Here is a 21,881-nt window from a genome sequence, read left to right as displayed (position 1 = left end):
GATCTGGGGAAGGGTACCAAAAATGTCTGCAGCATTGAAGGTCCCCAAGAACACAGTGGCCTCCATCATTCTTAATTGGAAGAAGGATAGAACCACCTAGACTCTTCCTAGAACTGGCCGCCCGACCAAACTGAGCAATCGGGGGAGAAGGGCCTTGACAGGGAGGTGATCAAGAACCTGATGGTCACTCTGACAGTGCTCTAGAGTTATTCTGTGGAGATGGGAGAACCTTCCAGAAGGACAACCATCTCTGCAGCACTCCACCAATCAGGCCTTTATGGTAGAGTGGCCAGATGGAAATGACTCCTCAGTAAAAGGGACATGACAGCCCGCTTGGCATTTGCCAAAAGGCACCTAAAGACTCTCAGAAACAAGAATCTCTGGTCTGATGAAACCATGTTTGAACTCTTTGGCCTGAATGCCAAGCGTCACGTCTGGAGGAAACCTGGCACCATCCCTACGGTGAAGCTCCAGAGCACTCAGGACCTCAGACTGGGGTGAAGGTTCACCTTCCAAAAGGACAACAACCCTAAGCACACAGCCAAGATAATGCAGGAGTGGCTTCGGGATAAGTCTTTGAATGTCCTTGATTGGCCCAGCCAGAGCCCAGACTTCAACCATATTCAACATCTCTGGAGAGACCTGAAAATAGCTGTGCAGCAACGCTCCCCATCCAACCTGACAGAGCTTGAGAGGATCTGCAGAGAAAAATGGGAGTAACTCCCCAAATACAGGTGTGCCAAGCTTGTAGCGTTATACTCAAGAAGACTCAAAGCTGTAATCACTGCCAAAGGTGCTTCAACAAAGTACTTAGTAAAGGGTCTGAATATTTATGTAAATGTAATATATAAATATATATATATATATATATATATAAATACACACACACTACCATTCAAAAGTTTGGGGTCACTTAGAAATGTCCTTGTTTTTGAAAGAAAAGCACTTTTTTTGGTCCATTAAAATAAAAATACAGTGAAATACAGTGTAGACATTGTTAATGTTGTAAGTGACTATTGTAGCTGGAAATGGCAGATTTTTTTATGGAATATCTACATAGGCGTAGAGGCTCATTATCAGCAACCATCACTCCTGTGTTCCAATGGCACGTTGTGTTAGCTAATACAAGTTTATCATTTTAAAAGGCTAATTGTTCATTAGAAAACCATTTTGCAATTATGTTAGCACAGCTGAAAACTTGTCTAATTAAAGAAGCAATAAAACTGGCCTTCTTTAGACTAGTTGAGTATCTGGAGCATCAGCATTTGTGGGTTCGATTACAGGCTCAAAATGGCCAGAAACAAAGTACTTTCTTCTGAAACTTGTCAGTCTATTCTTGTTCTGAGAAATAAAGGCTATTCCTTGCGAGAAATTGACAAGAAACTGAAGATCTTGTACAACGCTGTGTACTACTCCCTTCACAGAACAGCTCAAACTGTCTCTAACCAGAATATAAGGAGGAATGCGAGGCCCCGGGGCACACTGAGCAATAGGACAAGTACATTAGAGTGTCTAGTTTGAGAAACAGACACCTCACAAGTCCTCAACTAGCAGCTTCATTAAATAGTACCCACAAAACACCAGTCTGAATGTCAACAGTGAAGAGGCGACTCCGGGATGCTGGCCTTCTAGGCTGAGTTCCTCTGTCCAGTGTCTGTTCTTTTGCCAATCTTAATTTTCTTTTTATTGGCCAGTCTAAGATATGGCTTTTTTCTGTGCAACTCTGCCTAAAGACGTGGATGTCGAATAAGGCAGCCCCCGGCACCTCTCTGATTCAGAGGGGTTGGGTTAAATGCGGAAGACACATTTCAGTTGGAGGCATTCAGTTGTTCAAATGAATAGGTACCCCCCTCTCCCCTACTGTATTTCAAGGATAATTGCATGTCACATGATCGAGCGAGAAAATACATAAAATCTATGAAACAGTATCTAGTACAATATAATGCATGATCTAGATCATATACAAAATGCACTAATGCAGACAGAAAAATATAATAAATTATTGCTTTTACATATACCATGTGAACATTTCCTCAGAATAAATAACACAGGATTGTAATAGAAAAGTGAGCTATTGAGACCACTAGATGGCGGTATCGAACACCAATAAGATACAGTATACAAGTTACAGAAAACACTTCAATAACAATTCTTCATTCATTCCTGATGGGTGGAGAGTTTTTAAATATAACATCCACCTGCATTCTGTCTGGAGAAGACTAAATTCAAGAGTACCACCCCTACTGAACATTGTATCGCCTGTATAGGGGTTCTGTGTCAGTAGCTAGGTTTCCATCCAATTGGCGACGGCGACAGATTTTCATGGGAATATTATAAAATATGCGCATTTTCCCAGCAATCGGTTACATGCACATAATAATGCGATTATTGTGTATAGACAGATATATATATAATATTTAGATTAAAACGTTTACATGATTTGCAAGAAGAACAATCCTCTTACACTTACATGGACACATCTGAAATCGGGTTAACTGATGGCACTGATAAATGCAGAAAGTCGGCAATCAACATAAACGTTCAAGTACAAGGAACATGTTATTTTTGGGAAGCATATTTGATTCTGATTTCTGATTTATAACGTTTGTATTTGAAAACTACTTCTACTACGCCTACATTCAGTAGTTCCCGAGATAAAGAGAGGCTCGCTCGGCTGCTGGGACATGCGCAGATCAGATACACCGCTGGAACGCCGACCAAGGTGTTCATACGACCCTAACGATCATAACCATACGTACATTCAACCTTTTAGCAGCTATCTGGATCCATAGTGGAGAGCCGCAGCGCTGCTTCTCTCCAACAGCACCACGGGGAGTCGTGCTGGGCATGGACATAATACATATTTTGGGCCTGTGACTTTCGCAAAGTGGGCGCTGCTTATCATGGTGCGGCATCAGCGCGCTGCTTAATAGCTAATATGCAACTGGGTGAGAAGTGTTAATTGTTTTGGGGGCAGAATTATGTGAGGGATTCTTGAAAGTGCGTCTTGGTCAGTTTAACGCGGAAAATTACGTTCTCGTCAATCTACCGCTCTAGGCGGCCACTATGACAACTAGTATAGCCATGTCAGTAAATGACTGCTGTCTGAACACACAAATCCAATTTGATCACTTTTAACTTGCTGTTTGGACAGTCAGTATTCCAAAACAGATTTGAAGAAGAAAATAAACTGATTTGGGCATTAAGGTCTGCAGTGTGAACAAGGCTTTATTGCAACTAGCAGGTGCATCTCTGGTTATAATTGTATAATCATCAATTGGCTACTTAGATACATTGTTGTAGTAAAATTAAATGCTACAAATACAACATTTTGCACTATAATGTTGTTTTCTATCATTCATTTCTCATAAATTACACAATTTGTGTTCACAGGAAGAAAAAAACCTACAATCTCTACATAAGATTAGGAAAATATAACATTCCTACAAACCCTAAAGGATTTCTTTCTGGAAGTGTATGATTTGGGCTCATTGCAAATGATAATAGACAGCAGATATTGTACAATAATGTTCAGCCTTTGAACCACACAGAAACCTTCCTCATCCCTCTGTATTAATACAAGTCGTATGTTCTTCTGGGATTTCTTTGCTAAACATTCTGAAATATTTACGTATATTGCAAATAAAATATTAATATATAATCCATTAGTGGTTAGTTGAAGGTTATTGATCAATGTCAAGTAGGAGTATGCTTACGTATGTACTATAATATGGTTAATAAATACTGTATAAAATCTAGTTTTGTTCATGGACCTCAACATCACATCAATATATCTATTATGTCTTGATCCCCCTCAGCCATGCCATGTAAAACTTGTGATGTTTTGTTTTTGGAGGCCAATGTACACTATCTTTATGTGTATATATTTGACAAACATTCATGTATTGCCTATTTTCGAGAAACGGAACCATAATGTAATTCTAAGTGACAAAGGGGTAATATATGTTGCGCTGAACCCTGTTTTAAATTAGAGCAAATGATCAAGCAAGTTAGTGGTTCACTATGTCATGTGTTAAGAACATATTAACCTATAAGAGCCTATCTCTTGGACTTCAATGGAGAAAACCCATTGAAAGCATTGAAAGTGATTTTTTAGTCCAATAGGAATCCGGGAAACCGATCCATGAAGTTACAATATTGTATGGCATTAGTGGGGTATCAAAATAATATTACACATTTTTTCACATGGTAAACAAACCTTGTATTGTGCCTGTAAATCCAGACGATGTTTAAATAAAACATAAATTGTGAATTATGTATTACAAATCACCTCTCTGTACAAATACAGCTGGTGTCCAGTGCCAAACAGTGACATTTAGAGAATTTAAATGAAAAGTACAATTTCTATACAAAAGTAGAGGCAATTCTCACTCGAGTTTGGCTTGCTTGAATAACCCACTCGATCCTCAGCGTATCTTTCTGAAAAGAGAAACGTTGAACAACAAATTAGTATAATGAGCCGATTTGTTTTGATCCATGTGACAAACTGATAACATATATAGTACATATCCCTGAACCTAAAGGTGCACATATTCTGCACAAGGTTAGGATACCTATGACATAGATAGAACACTGATAGAACAGTTGAAAATATAAGCACCTATACAGTAAAGCCATACACAGAGATATTTTCTATATATTTATACATGGCTCTGATTCACAGGGAACAGATGACATACAGTATAGAACAAACAGTACACTCACTTCCTCTTTCGTTGGAGGTAAATATGAACCAGCCAATGAGAAATCAAAGGCCAGACTGTAGCAAACACCACGGTGGTAGGAGACAGGTGCAAAGGCCACCACGAAGGACTCTGGAAAACCAAAAGAGACAACTTAGAATTTCTCTCAACCATGCTGACATTAAAGAGTAGACTTCTCTTGTTTAGCATTACACATTTTTAAACACCTCCTCTTTCGTGTATACGGTTTAAGATATTCAATTAAAAATAACTGTATGATTCTGGCATTGTGAATACAGTATGATTCTGGCATTGTGAATACTATTATTTTAAACTATTTTTTAATAGTTAGACAGAAGATAGAAGAAAGAAAACTTTATTCCTTATGCTTTATTTTTTGAATGTCTTTTTTTTTTGCCATTTATGAATGTGTTATTCAATGCGTTTCTATGGGCTATAGTAATAAAGGCCAAAATCAATATTTTTTTCAAATATTTTTTTCAAATATATATTTGTTTTATACCTGAAGGGGTCGTCAAATTTAAAATCAAATAGCTAAATGATCCATGGTATGACAATCTTAAAACATATGTCAGCTTAGACTTCTAAGAATTAATACACTGAACAAAAATATAAACACAACATGTAAAGTGATGGAATAAAAGACCCCAGAAATATTCCATATGCACAAACAGCTTATTTCACTCACATTTTATGCACAATTTTGTTTACATCCCTGTTAGTGAGCATTTCTCCTTTGCCAAGATAATCTATCCACCTGACAGGTGTGGCATATCAAGAAACTGATTAAACAGCATGGTCATTACACAGATGCACCTTGTGCTGGGGACAAAAAAATACCTCAAACTTTTAGGGAGCATGAAATTGTCATGCCGACTGCAGAAATGTGCAACAGAGGTGTAGTCAGAGAATTTTATGTTAATTTCTCTACCATAAACCGCCTCCAATGTTGTTTTAGAGAATTTGGCAGTACGTCCAACCGGCCTCAGACCACGTGTATGGCTGATGTCATTGTTGTGAACAGAGTGCCCCATGGTGGCGGTGGGGTTATGGCATGGGCAGGCATAAGCTATGGACAACGAACACAATTTCATTCTATCGATGGCAATTTAAATGCACAGAGATACCGTGACGAGATCCAGAGGCCCATTTTTTTTAAGGTATCTGTGACTAACAGACACATATCTGTTTAAAAAAGATATATATATATATATATATATTTTATTGAATATTAAACCATACAATCTACCTGCAGTGAAGCCGTTCAACATTTATATTACATTCAGTCATCTAGCAGACTCCCATCCAGAGAGACCCACAGGAACAACCAGGTTCAAGCAACCCACCCAAGGGCACGTTAACAGATCTCCCACCATGTCAAATTGGGGACCCGATCCAGGGACCTATTGGCCACCGGCCCAAGCTCCCAACTGGTAGGCCACCAACCAACAGTCATGTGAAAGCCATAGAGTAGGGACTAATGAATTTATTTTAATTGACAGAATTTCCTTACATGATCTGTAACTCAGTAAAATCTTTGAAATTGTTGTATGTTGCTTTTATATTTTTGTTCAGTATCGTTAGACAGAAGCACATACCTTTCTTGCTAGGGATAAGGAGCCATCTTGTCTAGCCTGAGAAAGTGATCTAGTCTGAAAATGAACACACACAAAATGTAGACTATGGTGGTCTCACTTATGATTCAGATAGAATTTTAGACTGTACTGTGATAGTTTTATAAAAAATAAAAAGTACTGTTTTATCTCTATGGTTTTTAGACCGGGGTCTCACCTGTAATGTGGTCAGGGCCTCCAGAGTGTTAAGCCTCTGAAGCACGTTAGCCATGTCCTCCTGCAGCCTGGTTAGCGCCATGGCGATGTGCTCGTTAAGGTTACCACTGGCAACAGCCTCAGTCCTGTTCTGCATAACCCAGCCCTCTGCAGCATTTCCACTGGTAAAAAGCTGTGACCCGCAACCTAGCCCCGATGACCTGGAACCTATACCACAAACAATGGGCAGTGAGCCAGCATCGCTCTATGGACTTCATGGCCTGTAGTTACAAAACGTCACACGCGTCTTGGAGTAGAAGTGCTGATCTAGGATCAGTTTGGCCTTTTAGAACAAAAAACATGGACCGGGTGGAGCTGATCCTCGATAAGCACTTCAACTCTGAGACGCTATATGAATAAAAGCCCAGAAGCACAGGAAAAAGGTTTCAAGTCAATCAAGGGATCAAATGCTATTTATTTATAATTTTTTTCATGATTTCTTTTAAACAGTAAGACCATACAGACCCCACCTATTCCACTCATTGACCAGCAACTGTCACGTCGTTCTGTATGAAGCCCCTCCCTGTGAGGGGAGTCTTCCTGGAGACTCAGGTCCTCATCCAGGTTCTCTCCCTGAAGACTCCTCCTCTTAGCTTGACCTGCCCTTGTACCGGAGGAGTGTACCCTGGGTATTCCCGATTCCTGTGAAGACAACCAATCAAAATCACGCAGAGATGGCCAATGGGAGCGCTCCTTTTGCATTTTCGTTTTGGGTAATGACATCAATCCAATAAATAGAAGGGCGGGAGCGAGTTCTGATATACTGGACCAAACACACAACATTTCTTAAGAAAGACCTTCTTACCTCCTCCATGGCTAAATGTTCCATTGAGTCACAGAATTCCTCATTGTCCGAGTCGTTGACTCGAAGACGCTCTGTGTGGAGGGGACGAAGCACACCACATCTTTGTCAGATTATTGACAAATCAAGCATTGATCTGCATATATTAAGTGTACAGATCCAGTCCTTGAGGGCCACAGACCTGCAGATTTCCTTTTTTACTAGGGACTGATTCTACCTGGTGTGTTGTCTACAGCCAATCAGTAACATGAAGAAATTAAAACCAGCAGGACTGCGGAACTCGAGGGCCTGAGCTGTTAACCCCTGGATAGATCCATGCTTAATGAAAGCACTTCCACGGGAAGATGTTTTGGGTTGCGGATGCTGTCGACCAGGGGGTAGACCCCTGGAACACGGTTGGAGAGCCTACAGAATGAAATGTGTTCTTATAAGCCCGGTCATTGCACAATCGCGTGTGAAAACAGAGTTTTGAAAGGCCACTATTGAAAAAAGAGGATCCCAGCTTTCTCGTCCTGCTATATTTATCGCTCAATTCTTAAAATTAAGCATATTTAATCTGCTTTACAACCGGTGTAGCCTACCTGGCATTCATAGGCGGCGTGGGAGTTTCAAGTTTGGGGAAGATCAATTTCATCATAAAAATTCACCTTTATAGTAACGCGTTCCATGCATCATCACATTTTCAGACTTATGTAAGATAGCCTACTATTCATAATGTGATGAGTAGATTGCATAGTTATAATTTAGGCTAATAATATAACTCAATCCCTGTTCGCAAAAAAAATGTGTTCAAAGCATGGCTGAATGCATACAGCGTAGAGTAGACCTAGGCTATATCAGATATGTTTCTTCTTTTTTTTTTGCACAGGAACTATGTGGTCTAAACACATTTCATGCAATTCTACTACACTTTATGACAGGACACATTAGCGGAATCTTTTTTGAATATGACAAATTACAGGCCAGCCTACTCTGCTGCAGCCGAGACCCGTCATCCAGGGCAGGTTTGAGCCCCACATTGGGGCTTTCCTGTTTTGCATGTTATTTTGGCATTTTGTGTTTTTGGTTTCCTTTAGTAAAAGACAGCTCCAAAATGCAGGTTTATCAGCCTAGCTCAGTGCAATGAATGTATTGTTTAGTGTTGTGTTGTGTAGTGGCATTTGCTGCCATGCATCGCACATATATATATATTTTTTCCCCCACAAAGATTTCCATGCTAAAATCTCCACTGCTGCAGACACTGACAAACATATCAATAAATATTACGTTGTCCAAAAAAATAGGCCTATGAGGGGGAGACACAAATAGAAGGAGAGGCACAAATAGAATATGACGTCCATCCAAACCGGAGGAGGAAATTATTGTCCAAAAACAAACGTTAAAGTAACACTGACCCAACAATGATAAATAGTAAATATGTGCAATGCGCATTCACGTGTTATTTCATAGTTTTGATGTCTTCACTATTATTCTACAATGTAGAAAACAAAGCAGAGCTCATGCCTTTCATGAGACTTTATTCAAATCCTCATTAGAGTTGCATCATGCAGCCTTAGAATGTATTAAAAATTTAAACATATAGCCTAACGTTTGTATCCCAACTGAAGTTGCATAAATAACTCTAAATTAAGCATATAGGAGGAACTGTTTCTTTGTTAACAGTTCAACACAGAATAGCCGCATATGCTCACTCCCTCTGAAATAGTTTGTGAAAATATATTTTATTTATCATTCAGCTATGTTCAATTGTATTCTTCATACAATAAAATAATATTTTAAAAATGCCACAGAATTCTAAGCAAATCTTGGCTGCTAAATGAACTTGTGTAGCCCACAGCCATTTGGCATAGCCAGATCAGGGCCTAACATAAGGACAACTCAGAATATGCTGTTCTGTTCTTCTGAAATAGACTACATTTTCTTCATATCATGTTTAATTTTTATTTAACTAGGCAAGTCAGTTAAGAACGAAGTCTTATTTACAATGACGACCTAGGAACAGTGCCTTGTTCAAGGGCAGAACGACATATTTTTACCTCGTCAGCTCGGGGATTTGATCTAGCAAACTTTCGGTTACTGGCCCAATGCTCTAACCAGTAGGCTACCTGCTGACCTGTCTAAAATAAATAATGGATTTATTGTGAAGGTGTAGGCTATATTAAATGGATTTATTATACTTTTAAAAATGTAGATGTCCCAAAGGTCTGCATCAGTGGCATGTAGGCTATGTGTGAAAGCCAGGAGATGCTAAATGTATTTATGTTAATTAACGGACAATTACCGTGAGACCAGCAGTTGTCTGCATGACAATTACCGGCTGACAAAATGTCATGACCGCCACAGCCCTAGTTTCGTCTCTCCTACAGGTGCTCTCAAATACAGTACCTACAGTTGGGTCCTACTAACTAACTAACCCACCTACTGGAGGTGGTGCTTACCACCGAGGTGTCTGTTCAGATGCCTGTAGCGGTTCTCCGGTAGGGGATCTTTGGAGTAGGCCAGTTCCTCTTCCTCCACCTCACTGTTGAGGGAGCTCTGTGTCCCGTTGGTCATGGAGGAGACGCTGGGCTCCACACTGCCGTTGGACGCGCTGACCTCTGACCTCCACCTGCGGTCCTTCACCCTGAGCAGGTTCATGTCAGGGCCTGGGGACTTCCTCTCTGACGGACAGTATGACAATTAATGTCATGTTAATAAGAATATTATAGTTAAAAACCTGACATGACACAACACTGACATAACAATGGTCCTCCCGGTCCTTTGTTTCATAGTGATATAGAGCGGTTATGGTTTGAATTGTGACAAACTGATATAACCACGGCCCAGGGACATTTTATCTCTGAAATAAAAGTCCTGAAGTCTCTTTTATGGTAACATACAAAACCATGTCAAATTCAGTCCTCATCTTTCACTTGAACTGCTTTATAGTGACCCATAGTTATAGCACTGTCGTAAGTATAACCATGTTTGGCTTGTTAATACGTTATGCTACATAGTATTCATAACAAAGTTGTTGTGTAGAGAAACAGCTCAAAATGTGTACTATTTGTGGTACCTCTCTCCTCCTCCGCTTCATCATCTGCATCTTCCTCCTCATCACTGTCCACTTTCTCCTCCTCCTTCTCCACCTTCTCCTCTTCCTCCTCCTCATCACTGTCCACTTTCCCCTCCTCCTCCAAATCAGTGCTTTTGCTTTCCTCCTTGTCAATCATAGTCATGCCATTTATTTTGCTTTCTGGGACTTTGGTTTGAATATCCTTCCAGATTTCCAGACTCCCAAAGCCTGAGCAGTGCAATAAAATGTACAAGACACCTTATTATAACCTCTTTATAATTATAATGAGCTACTCTAGATAACACGGACTGTATCTACTCTAGATAACACCAACTGTATCTACTCTAGATAACACCGACTGTATCTACTGTAGATAACACCGACTGCATCTACTCTAGATAACACGGACTGCATCTACTCTAGATAACACAGACTGCATCTACTCTTGATAACACAGACTGCATCTACTCTAGATAACACCGACTGCATCTACTCTAGATAACACCGAGTGTATCTACTGTAGATAACACCAACTGTATCTACTCTAGATAACACCGACTGCATCTACTCTAGATAACACCGACTGCATCTACTCTAGATAACACCGACTGCATCTACTCTAGATAACACCGACTGCATCTACTCTTGATAACACAGACTGCATCTACTCTAGATAACACCGACTGCATCTACTCTAGATAACACCGAGTGTATCTACTGTAGATAACACCAACTGTATCTACTCTAGATAACACCGACTGCATCTACTCTAGATAACACCGACTGCATCTACTCTAGATAACACCGACTGCATCTACTCTAGATAACACCGACTGCATCTACATTACCACAACATTTAGCAGTCTATGCATCACAACCACCGTTCACAAAGCTCAGCACAAGTAACACAACGACACAGCTAACACCAACAGGCTGCTATTTATTAGCAACAGACTTTTCTACTAGTGAGACAAAACCAGACACTTTCAAAGATAAAAAAACAACCAATCAACCACGCCACAAAACACAACAAAATGAGGTTCTCTACTCATCCAGCCGTCAACATCTTTGCACTTATTTCCTTAAATGGATAGTTCACCAAAATGTCGAATTGAAGTCAACTTATGGATACCTTAAGGTTTGCTGTTTAGCGCAGGATAACAGGAGTCCTGCTTGCACCATGCAATCAATTATGCTAATGCTAAACTATAGCTACTGTAAGTAGACAAACTCATATCATATATCACCGATTTTTGGGTCCATAGACTACTTTCTAGTTTTCCATAATATGAGGTAAATGGGTCATTTGGATCAACTATCCTTTTAATTGTCGCCATAGACAACAGTCCACTCATCATCTCTCTACCTTCATCAGAACTGATTGCTGATTACAAGGTGAGGATGACTGACAGGAGTTCACTGTGGAGCCTTGGCGAATGGAGTTTAGGACCAACTCTACCACACAAACACTTGCCTTCCATCTTTGGTTTGTGGATATACCCCTTTTGCATCTGCATTTCTACTGAGCAAAAAGACAAAAAGGCGACTATGAAATATCGGTCCAAAGGCCTTCTCTGCTAGTAGCAAGGAAAGGTTAACATAAGCAAGAGATCGATCTTCCTCAGAGCTAAACCCTCCATTACTTGAGATGGAACAATCTTCCTCAGAGCTAAACCCTCCATTACTTGAGGTGGAATAATCTCCTTCTGTGTGAATTTATTGACTGTTTAGTGACTATTTATAGACTATGAGAGTGGTTAATTAATAATAAATAAATACATAAATCATTGAACAATTGTACTCCTAGATGTGTTGGGGTTATCGTATTGTTGTGTTCAGTCAAACTTAGGTGTGTAGTTCTGCAGTGCTCAAAACAGCATCCATTTTGACCAGGCACCTGCAGCTGCTGCGAAAGGCCTGCTGTAGGCCCTCTTGTCCTCCTCCTTCTCTTCCTCCACTCCTCCTTCCACTTCTTCAAAGAAATACCCCCCAAGAGCCTCCAGCAGATCAGACACCTCCTCTGTGACTGGAAGAGTCTCCAGAATCTTCCAGAAATGTGATTGTTAGTATATTGGTGTTTCGATATAGAGTAAATGTGGTTTCATCAATATAATGAAACAGAAATGTATCTGCCTGGAGGGTAAAACAATAGTACATGCATACAGTAGCTTCCTCTTCTTTTATTTATTCAAGATGACATAGTAAAAATGCTTACCAGCTGAATGTCATTGACGTACGCTTGCATGGCTTCCTCCTTTGACATATTCCCCAGTGAGTTCCATGCGTCCCTGGCAACAAACAATGTTTGGGTCTCATATGAACTCGGGTGACAAAAGAAATGCTGCATAACCTCAATAATGTTGAGACAGACTAACAACATACTTTTTCTCAGAGTTGGGATTTCATTATGAATCCATGGATCCATGCAAGATATGCATTACATAGGGCCTTGAGATAACCAGGAAGAACTCTGGGAACTATTGTAAACACAGTATCAGATATTTGAAATAAAATCTCTCAGAATTTGGTCTGATCATACAGCAAACAAAAATGAGCAGGTTTTAACAGTTGAAATGCATTTTTATGGCTAATAAATCTGTTATTGTGCAGCACTAAGATGGTAATATGGTATATGACACATTTTGCAGTGGGTAGTTTGATTGAATGACTCATATTCCATGCAATATAGAATAAATATGGTTATTCTGCTTTGTGTCTTAAGCATATCCATAATATCCCAGTTCAAATGATTCAGTAATATTCCTTAATCGCGCAAACTTTTACCTTGAAGCACAAACACAACCCATTTTTTGACTTTTCATTTGTCTTCTTCTCGCTGTGCCATTCTTCTGCTATCTTATCAACATTTCAAAGGGTTGCTTCCCTAAGCAGAGCTTTCAGAAGTGCTCTTGCTGTATGCTGGCATATCTCGTACATGTCTGTTTTTATAACATACGGTAAATTGTCTTTCATCTGATTTGATAACCTATTGCTAGAACAACACCCTTCACCAGGGTCGTGTTCAGTAGGCACAAAATGGAAGAAAGCGCTCCAAAACGGAGTGAAGCGGGGAGGTTCTATACTATCTGAACATGTCCAAAAAGAAACACTCATTTTCAGGTTTTCTGTTACAAAACATTTTGCTACAGTGTGCGCTAATGAACACGACCCAGTCCATAAACATAATTTACCACTTGGCTTTGCCTGCAGTGTCCCAGTATCCTGTGGGTCTTGGGATATTACATGGCCCAAGCGCAGCCTGCTTGTAGTAACTATAAAACATGAGCATCATGCCATCCGCCGGCTGATATGGACCTATAGGAGAGCAAATAAGGATAGGAGAGGGGAACAAAGAAGATAATTCAGGAAGTTTGATGATTTACATGATACTTTGAATTATTGTTACATTGCAGCCGATAGTCAATGCAGCAATTACCATGAGCTCACTGCAACTGACAATACAAATGTGTGTCCTCAGAAGGTATAAATAGAGTTCTATTTTAAATTCAAAGCTTTAATGGTTGAATCTGCTCATCTTCAGCTCTAAAGACACAATCTGTCATTTCAACAGCCTATAGGCTACCCTGCCTACAGAGCTATGCAAGGACTGACTGTCCATGAGATTAGCATGATATTGGCTGTTTGTTTACAAACACTCACTCATACGACAACACCAACATAAACAATATAGGAGTAGCCTAATACAACTGTATCGAACAGTAAAACAGTTAAGCTGATAAGGCAGTTATATTATTTCAGAACAGCAAACTTCTTACAGTGTGCCTTTTAAGAGCCAACCAAGACAGGCGATATCTAAGAATATAGGCCAATCATCTCTAACAAGCAGGTACCAAATTAAAACGGTGGCAACAGAGTGGGCTCTAATGGTGCTCATTCAGACATAGGCTACACAAGCTAGGCTTACTGCTAAATGGGCTACTCAGTCGCAGGACATGGCCCACAGTTCAGTGGCCGATTTGATGTATAGGCTAGTGTAGTTATTAGTGGATAATTAGCCTACCATCTTCGGGTAAACTCCGTATCACTCGCACTGCGGCATCAAATCGGGACTCGAGCTCGTCTTCTTCGGCGTGTTCCATTGTTTTGTCACAACCAGGATGACAGGCGGAGAATCGTCACGTCTTTTAAAGAGATTTAACATTCGGTCACCTCTGTGACAACAAAGTTGCATGGCAGCAATAATGTAAAATGAAAATGTTCCCAACAGGCTTTCATAATGTGTCATTGAAATCAACGGGCCTAATTAAATACCCACGGACCTCGTAAAGGGTACCGTATTGTGGATACTATAAACTACATGCATAATAGGCTTGTTATCTTATTTTCGCCTGAGGAATTTATTAAGCTATTTAGTTGTTGCATAAACATTGTCAACATGTTATATCCATATGTTCAAATCAGAGTGAATGTTTTTAAAAAAAAGAACCAAATCGATAGAAGGTTACGTTTAAGAAACTCACCCTATGCATGTCTCTGGATGGATTAAACCCACTGCTGTCTACATATAGCCTGCTGGCTGCAACCAGGCTGACTGTTCCGATAGCGACCTCTCAAATTCGGTCCAACCGAACACGACGAAACATATGATTCCCAAAGTTGCTATGGGAGTTGTAGTGTCTTTTGACCACGAATTACACAATGAACCAATGGGTTTCCTTTAGGATTCCTACAAGGCCCAGAATTCTCTTAATGTGGGATTTAATATGGGATATAGTGGTGACTGGGACAACATTTTGTCTACCTTTTCAAAAAGCATATATATATTAGACACACACGCGCGCGAGGACAAAATCTTAAAATGTAGCATATAGATTGCAGCAAAAGCTGCGCGCCATCAGTGGTACACTGGCTACCTTGTGTCACTAGACCCGATCCCTCTTGATCAGCTCTGGGTTCAACAAGCCACAATCGCACTGAAAATCAATTGATCCACGACTAATCGATGTAGTATCTGAACCAATCACAGTTGACAACGAGTCCAGAGCACCGTAAAATGTAACAGTGATCAAATCGAGGCCAGAAATCCCACAATACCAGGCGGGGGAGCCCCTTTCACACCACACCAAAAGCATCATCGCTTTGCCTCATTGAAAGGAAAGGGAGGAGAGAAATGCAGAGGGGTGTAAGATGGCAGAGCTACAAATGTTGCTAGAGGAAGAAATTCCGGCCGGTAAACGAGCGCTTGTGGAAAGCTACCAAAATCTATCGAGGGTTGCAGAATACTGTGAAAACAATTATGTACAGGTAAGGAAAAATAAACCGCTGATAAAATGTTGAGTTATATGCGGAATTCGTCGGATTTGTAGCCTGAGGTTCAAGAACTGAGTGAAACCGGGGACAGGAAATGTTTCTTCCAGACCGCTAGACAGATATCTAAACCACGAAATTGGCTTTTGGCAATGTAAAAAAAAAAAAAAAGGCCACCTAATCATTATATGCTTAAAACTGGTTACCATCTCGAGCTCTATTTTCATATAAGAGCACTGTTCGGGTGATAGACCACTCTTGCGACTATTCTTCACCAGCCATTTGATATCAATTTACAAAGCTATTGGAGACTATTCAGAGGGTGTGTCGTTGTTATGACCAAGGCTTGTCACTGACTGCATTCTCGTTGATAGGTAGGCTATCGAAAAGGCCAAATTATTTTATTCGTTTCATCATTATACAACCAAGACTCAGGGGTAGACGTAACATAGTAAACGTAAATCAGGGAGCCCATCGATTAGTAGTTCACGTAGTTTACGTTACGTATCATCCATATCGTTACGTATGGTATGCATATCATCTATTTCGTAAGATATGCTACGATTTACAATTCGTTTAATATGCTACGAATTACAATTTGTACAATAGGTTATGAATTGCAATTAGACAATAGGTTATGAATTGCAATTTGTTCAATATGTTACGAATTGCAATTATACAATATTTTACAAATTTGCAAAAACGTATGATATTGTAACGACCCTGGGTTTATACGCACGGATATCAACTCTGCCGTTTGAGCATGCTTTTGCGGCACAGTCGATAGCATGCCCAAACTTCAGGGTTGAGGGTTCGAGACCTGCTCCCTGCTGTTTCATTACAATATGTTTTGAATTTCAATTTGTTGTGGCTAACATTAGCTAAGCTAGGGGTTAAGGTTAGGTTTAGAAGTTAGGTTTAAGTATTAAGGTTAGGGGAAGGGTTAGCTAACATTCTAAGTAGTTGCAAAGTAGCTAAAAAGCGGTAATTTTTTACAAAGTTGCTAATTTGCGAAAATGCTAAAGTTTTCTGTGATGAGATTCGAACACACAACCTTCGGTGAAGGTTGCTAGACATTCGCGTTATCACTGTCTATCAGATTGACATTGTGGCAATGGATTGCAAATGGCATAAAGCACATTTCAGACTCAAACGTGACTTGCACATTTGATTTGTGCTCCACGAGTGTGCCTGAGAATGTAATATTACTTTACCTCATCGATTTTTTTTGTTCCTCTTGCCCAGACAAATGGATTACATTTTAATAATCTGGATTATTGTCTGTGTATTGGATTAAGAACATGCTGCCATTGTTTACACACACCTGGCCTAACCTTTTACTGTCAACTGGTCCAAAAATGTGAAAAATAAAAATACAAAATGGCGGCAGGATCAGAAATGCCGTTTTGTTGAGGCTCTGACGATGACTCTCACAGAACAGCTGGAGATGTAAGGAGCAACCAATGGGGCCACCGGTTACGTCATATTGTAGAATCCAGATGAATTCAGCGGTGCAGTTGGATAGCTCATCAGTGATGTCATTGGGGAACACTACTGGTCATGAGGCTTGCTATAACACCTTTATAACCAAACCATAAAAGGACACAGTACCCATCAAAAGCCTAATCTGTAATGACAGGCAAACGACTTAATTTAAACATCTAGTTTTACATCATCCATTTTCAAGTCAAGCTTGTAGGCCTCAAACTAATAATCTCTGGTTTCTCATAGTAAATGTCCGAGAGATCAATGGAACATATCTTATCTGTTAAGGAAGGAAACCCACAAGCAGCCGTATTTGTCACAGCTGAGGCCCCACCCTAAATCCCCCTTCACATGATATCCTACTGACTCATAGATGAATCATGAATGTGCTAAGGCCGTGCCCTCCACAAGTATTTTTTATTAAGTAGCAGCAGGCCTATCTAACTAGTATAACCAGTAGGGCCCCTAGTTCTAAAGTACCAAGTTAGTTTAATGTGGGTCTCCCATCACAAGATAAAAGACTGGTTAGTCTTGGTAAAGATATAGGGTTCGGAGATTAGGGGAGTTGTAGCAGGTTAGTATCATTGTGTGTTTTCCACCGTAAGGTACCACCTACCCTGATGAAAGAGGGTTAGGTTTGGTAAAGATATAGGGGTTTGGAGATTAGGGTCAGTAAGTATCATTGTGTGTTTTCCACCGTAAGGTACCACCTACCCTGATGAAAGAGGGTTAGGTTTGGTAAAGATATAGGGGTTTGGAGATTAGGGTCAGTTAGTATCATTGTGTGTTTTCCACCGTAAGGTACCACCTACCCTGATGAAGGAGGGTTAGGTCTGGTAAAGGGGTGATTTTGACTGCATGGGGCAGGGGAGAGTAACAACATATTCAGTTGCAGACTGAAAGAGAGAAGGTGATTCAGCTTCTGAGCATTAATCAAGTGTATGACTCTGAATGGAGAGCATTATTACCGTGGTTTCCTTCCAGGTGACATTTTTAGACCACTGCAATTAGCTTTATTCTTTGGGAATTGTCCCACTCTGTTGTCTACCCTAGGAGAATCTCAAACCCCATTGGAGTAATTTTTATTAGGATCCCCATTAGGTAACGCCATAACGCTAGCTAATCTTCCTGGGGTCCAACACCAATTAACAAGACATTACAAACAACCACAATCAAGACTTCACAAACATTCAACAAGTAGACAATACAGATAATTTAAAATACCTGACAGGAAACACATTTAACATTCAGTTGACGCTTTCTATTTCCTGTCCAGTCATATGGTCTATCTCATTAGATGTTCTTTCTATTTCCTGTCCAGTCATATGGTCTGTCACACTAGATGTTCTTTCTATTTCCTGTCCAGTCATATGGTCTATCACATTAAATGTTCTTTCTACTTCCTGTCCAGTCATATGGTCTATCGCATTAGATGTTCTTTCTACTTCCTATCCAGTCATATGGTCTATCACATTAAATGTTCTTTCTACTTCCTGTCCAGTCATATGATCTATCGCATTAGATGTTCTTTCTACTTCCTATCCAGTCGTATGGTCTATCTCATTAGATCTTCTTTAATTTTTTTCTTGAAGGTGGATTTAATTTTTGCCTGAGAAATATGGATTGGTAAAGAGTTCCATTCAGCTATGGCTCTATATAAAACTGTAGATTTAAGTCGATTTGTCCTTGGCTTGGGTTGTCTTAGCTGCCCTGAATTTGCCTGTCTGGTTTGGTGGTTATGCGTGTTGCTAGCATGTACTAACTGGCCTTAAAAATACTGTGTTTTTTTTTTTAAATATAACTTTCCTAAAGAAAATCAGAAGACTGGACAGTAATCTGTTTTTAACATGAAGCCATGAGAGATTCTGATGTGTTTGGATCAGAAGGTCAGAAGGGGAGGGACCTCAGGCTTTCTCATCCAATGGGTTTTGAGAATGAGGCGAGAGGAGAGGATGTGAGGAGTATGCAATTGAGATTCTCCCCCATGACATCCTCCTCCTTTATTCCTGTTTTCTCCCTGCTGGGGAACGAGTGTGACTCATAGCTTTAATAGGCCGATCTGGTTTGAGCTATATTGAGTGGACAAAACATTAAGAACACCTGCTCTTTCCCTGACATAGGCTGACCAGGTGAATCCAGCTGAAAGCTATGATCCCTTATTGATGTCACTAGTTAAATCCACTTCAATCAGTGTAGATGAAGGGGAGGAGGCAGGTTAAAGAATGATTTTTAAGTCTTGAGACACTTGAGGCATGGATTGTGTATGTGTGCCATTCAGAGGGTGAATGGGCAAGAAAATATATTTAAACGCCTTTGAATGGGGTATGGTGGAAGGTGCCAGGCGCACCGGTTTTTGTCAATAACTGCAACGCTGCTGGGTTTTTCACGCTCAAATTTTTGAAAGTGTATCAAAAATTGTACACCACCCAAAGGACATCCAGCCAACTTGGCACAACTGTGGGAAGCATTGAGTCAACATGGGCCAGCATCCCTGTGGAATGCTTTCGACACCTTGTAGAGGTGCAACTCAATATCAGGAAGGTGTTCTTAATGTTTGGTATACTCAGTGTATATGGAGATGTGAATCACTGATACCAGGTCCTGTCTAGAAGGAGTGAATCACTGATACCAGGTCCTGTCTAGACGGAGTGAATCACTGATACCAGGTCCTGTCTAGACGGAGTGAATCACTGATACCAGGTCCTGTCTAGACGGAGTGAATCACTGATACCAGGTCCTGTCTAGACGGAGTGAATCACTGATACCAGGTCCTGTCTAGACGGAGTGAATCACTGATACCAGGTCCTGTCTAGACGGAGTGAATCACTGATACCAGGTCCTGTCTAGACGGAGTGAATCACTGATACCAGGTCCTGTCTAGACGGAGTGAATCACTGATACCAGGTCCTGTCTAGACGGAGTGAATCACTGATACCAGGTCCTGTCTAGACGGAGTGAATCACTGATACCAGGTCCTGTCTAGACGGAGTGAATCACTGATACCAGGTCCTGTCTAGACGGAGTGAATCACTGATACCAGGTCCTGTCTAGACCGAGTGAATCACTGATACCAGGTCCTGTCTAGACCGAGTGAATCCAGGTCACAAGCCAACAGAGGAGGGTATGGAGATCTGCCTTCCTCTGGAAAATTGTATCAAGAATTGTCCACTACCCAAAGGACATCCAGCCAACTTGGCACAACTGTTAGAAGCATTGGAGTAATCATGGGCCAGCATCCCTGTGGAAAGCTTTCGACACCTTGTGGAGTCCATGGCACAAAGAAATGAGGCTGTTCTGACGGCAAGGGGGGGGGGTGCAACTCAATTATAGGAAGGTGTTCCTAATGATTAGTATACTCAGTGTATGCTTCAGGATCAGTTCTTTCAATGACAGTCGTCAACCAATCGCCTAATTATGTTTGAGCATGTCCTCAGTTACCCTCGGGTTCTAGGTTGTCATAATTCAAGCCTACTCTCTTAATTGTGTTTGATTGACCCATTAATAGACATCATCATCTCATCATGTTCAGGCGACCTGTTTCGGAAGCTAACACATGTAATTAGTGGAAAGTTAGATGAGAAATGAACATCACAGGTCAGTGAGTATTGTACACACCATTGGGTGATTAAACTGGCATCAGCTATGCAGAGGATCCCTGATACAACTATTAGTCTACAGGATTTGAAGGAGACGGGGTAAAGGGGGTCAAATGTGTTGAGTGGGATGGTTTTCTCTGTCAATTTCCCCTGTGCTATGGATTCAGATAAGCAGTCTTGTGTTGTAATGTACTATCACTTACAGATGTAGGATCTTAATTTGATCACTATTTTGTTGCTGAGACTTTTCCTACACAGCAGGAAATGCAAAGTTGTAGTGTATTCAAGGTATAAAAAGCCTTCTAAAGTTCATAATTTCCACTTTTTTTGTCATTTACAATTTGCCCTAACAAAACATGTATGCTGGATTATTTTCCTGCTGTAGCAAACTGGCAAAAAAAAAAAAAAGGTAGTATCTGCAATGATCACTATCATGAAATTACTTCAGTTGACAAACAACTTCAAACAATTCTCCCCTGGAGAATATTTTTACAATATTATTACAATATTAACTACAGTAGGGAGTGTTTTGTTGTGATTTTACTTGCTTTCCTCCGGTGATCAAGTGTTAATGTACAATGCCTTCAGAAAGTATTCATACCCCTTGACTTATTCCACATTTGGTTGTGTTACAGCCTGAATTCAAAATGGAATAAATATTATTTTTTTCTCACCCATCTACACGCTATCCATAATGAAAAAGTTAAAGCATGTTTTAAGATATTTTTGCAAATGTATTGAAAATGAAATACAGAAATATCTTATTTACATAAGTATTCAATACATGTTAGAATCATCCTTGGCACCGATTACAGCTGTGAGTCTTTCTGAGTAAGTCTCTAAGAGCTTTTCACACATGGATTTAGCAATATTTGTCCATTATTATTTTAAAAATTCTCAAACTATGTCAAATTTGTTGTTGATCATTGCTAGACAACCATTTTCAAGTCTTGCCATAGATTTTCAAGCAGATTTATGTCAAAATTGTAACTTGGCCGCTTAGGAACGTTCACTGTCTTATTGGTAAACTACTCCAGTGTAGATTTGCCCTTGTGTTGTAGATTATTGTCCTGCTGAAAGGTGAATTCATCTCCCAGTGTCTGGTGGAAAGCAGACTGAACC

General features: G+C 40.2%; 2 protein-coding genes across 12 annotated transcripts in view; one reads left to right on the top strand and one right to left on the bottom strand.

The window, feature by feature from the left end:
- Nucleotides 1-3,210: 3,210 nt before the first annotated feature.
- LOC129823700 (acyl-CoA-binding domain-containing protein 5-like) lies at nt 3,211-15,166 on the bottom strand. Of its 5 annotated transcripts, none has more exons than XM_055882610.1 (14): nt 14,892-15,166; nt 14,432-14,552; nt 13,602-13,725; nt 12,626-12,698; nt 12,308-12,455; nt 11,885-11,932; nt 10,411-10,638; nt 9,794-10,015; nt 7,359-7,429; nt 7,024-7,195; nt 6,516-6,721; nt 6,323-6,376; nt 4,726-4,835; nt 3,211-4,440 (listed from the first exon to the last, which is right to left on the bottom strand). In XM_055882610.1, the coding sequence occupies exons 2-14, from the start codon at nt 14,508-14,510 to the stop codon at nt 4,428-4,430; spliced, it is 1,548 nt and encodes a 515-aa protein (XP_055738585.1). In that variant the 5' UTR covers nt 14,511-14,552; nt 14,892-15,166; the 3' UTR covers nt 3,211-4,427. The 5 variants fall into 5 exon arrangements, with proteins under 5 accessions (XP_055738585.1, XP_055738586.1, XP_055738588.1 ...); XM_055882611.1 differs by having other exon boundaries at nt 11,885-11,929; XM_055882613.1 differs by lacking the exon at nt 6,323-6,376.
- Nucleotides 15,167-15,450: 284 nt separating this feature from the next.
- Nucleotides 15,451-21,881, top strand: part of LOC129823702 (abl interactor 1-like) — a 48,661-nt gene continuing 42,230 nt past the window's right edge. For all 7 annotated transcript variants that reach the window (XR_008754670.1, XM_055882619.1, XM_055882621.1 and 4 more), the window contains exon 1: nt 15,451-15,675. Coding sequence is in view for 6 of the 7 variants with exons in the window: in XM_055882619.1 (XP_055738594.1) it covers nt 15,559-15,675 (117 nt within the window). In the remaining variant the exon portion in view is untranslated. The remainder of the gene's footprint in view (nt 15,676-21,881) is intronic.

This window comes from Salvelinus fontinalis, chromosome 26 (assembly GCF_029448725.1).
Source record: "Salvelinus fontinalis isolate EN_2023a chromosome 26, ASM2944872v1, whole genome shotgun sequence".
NCBI lineage: Eukaryota > Metazoa > Chordata > Actinopteri > Salmoniformes > Salmonidae > Salvelinus > Salvelinus fontinalis.
This window is presented reverse-complemented; position numbering and strand designations above follow the sequence as displayed.

What these genes read in the sequence shown, in the direction of transcription:
- LOC129823700 (XM_055882610.1), bottom strand. Translation starts at nt 14,510, where the DNA reads ATGGAACACGCCGAAGAAGACGAGCTCGAGTCCCGATTTGATGCCGCA. An exon ending in TCTGAACAGACACCTCGGTG is followed by an intron (nt 7,430 to 9,793) that starts GTAAGCACCACC and finishes CCCTCCACACAG; the next exon opens with AGCGTCTTCGAGTCAACGAC. An exon ending in CTGGTCAATGAGTGGAATAG is followed by an intron (nt 6,722 to 7,023) that starts GTGGGGTCTGTA and finishes TTTGTGGTATAG; the next exon opens with GTTCCAGGTCATCGGGGCTA.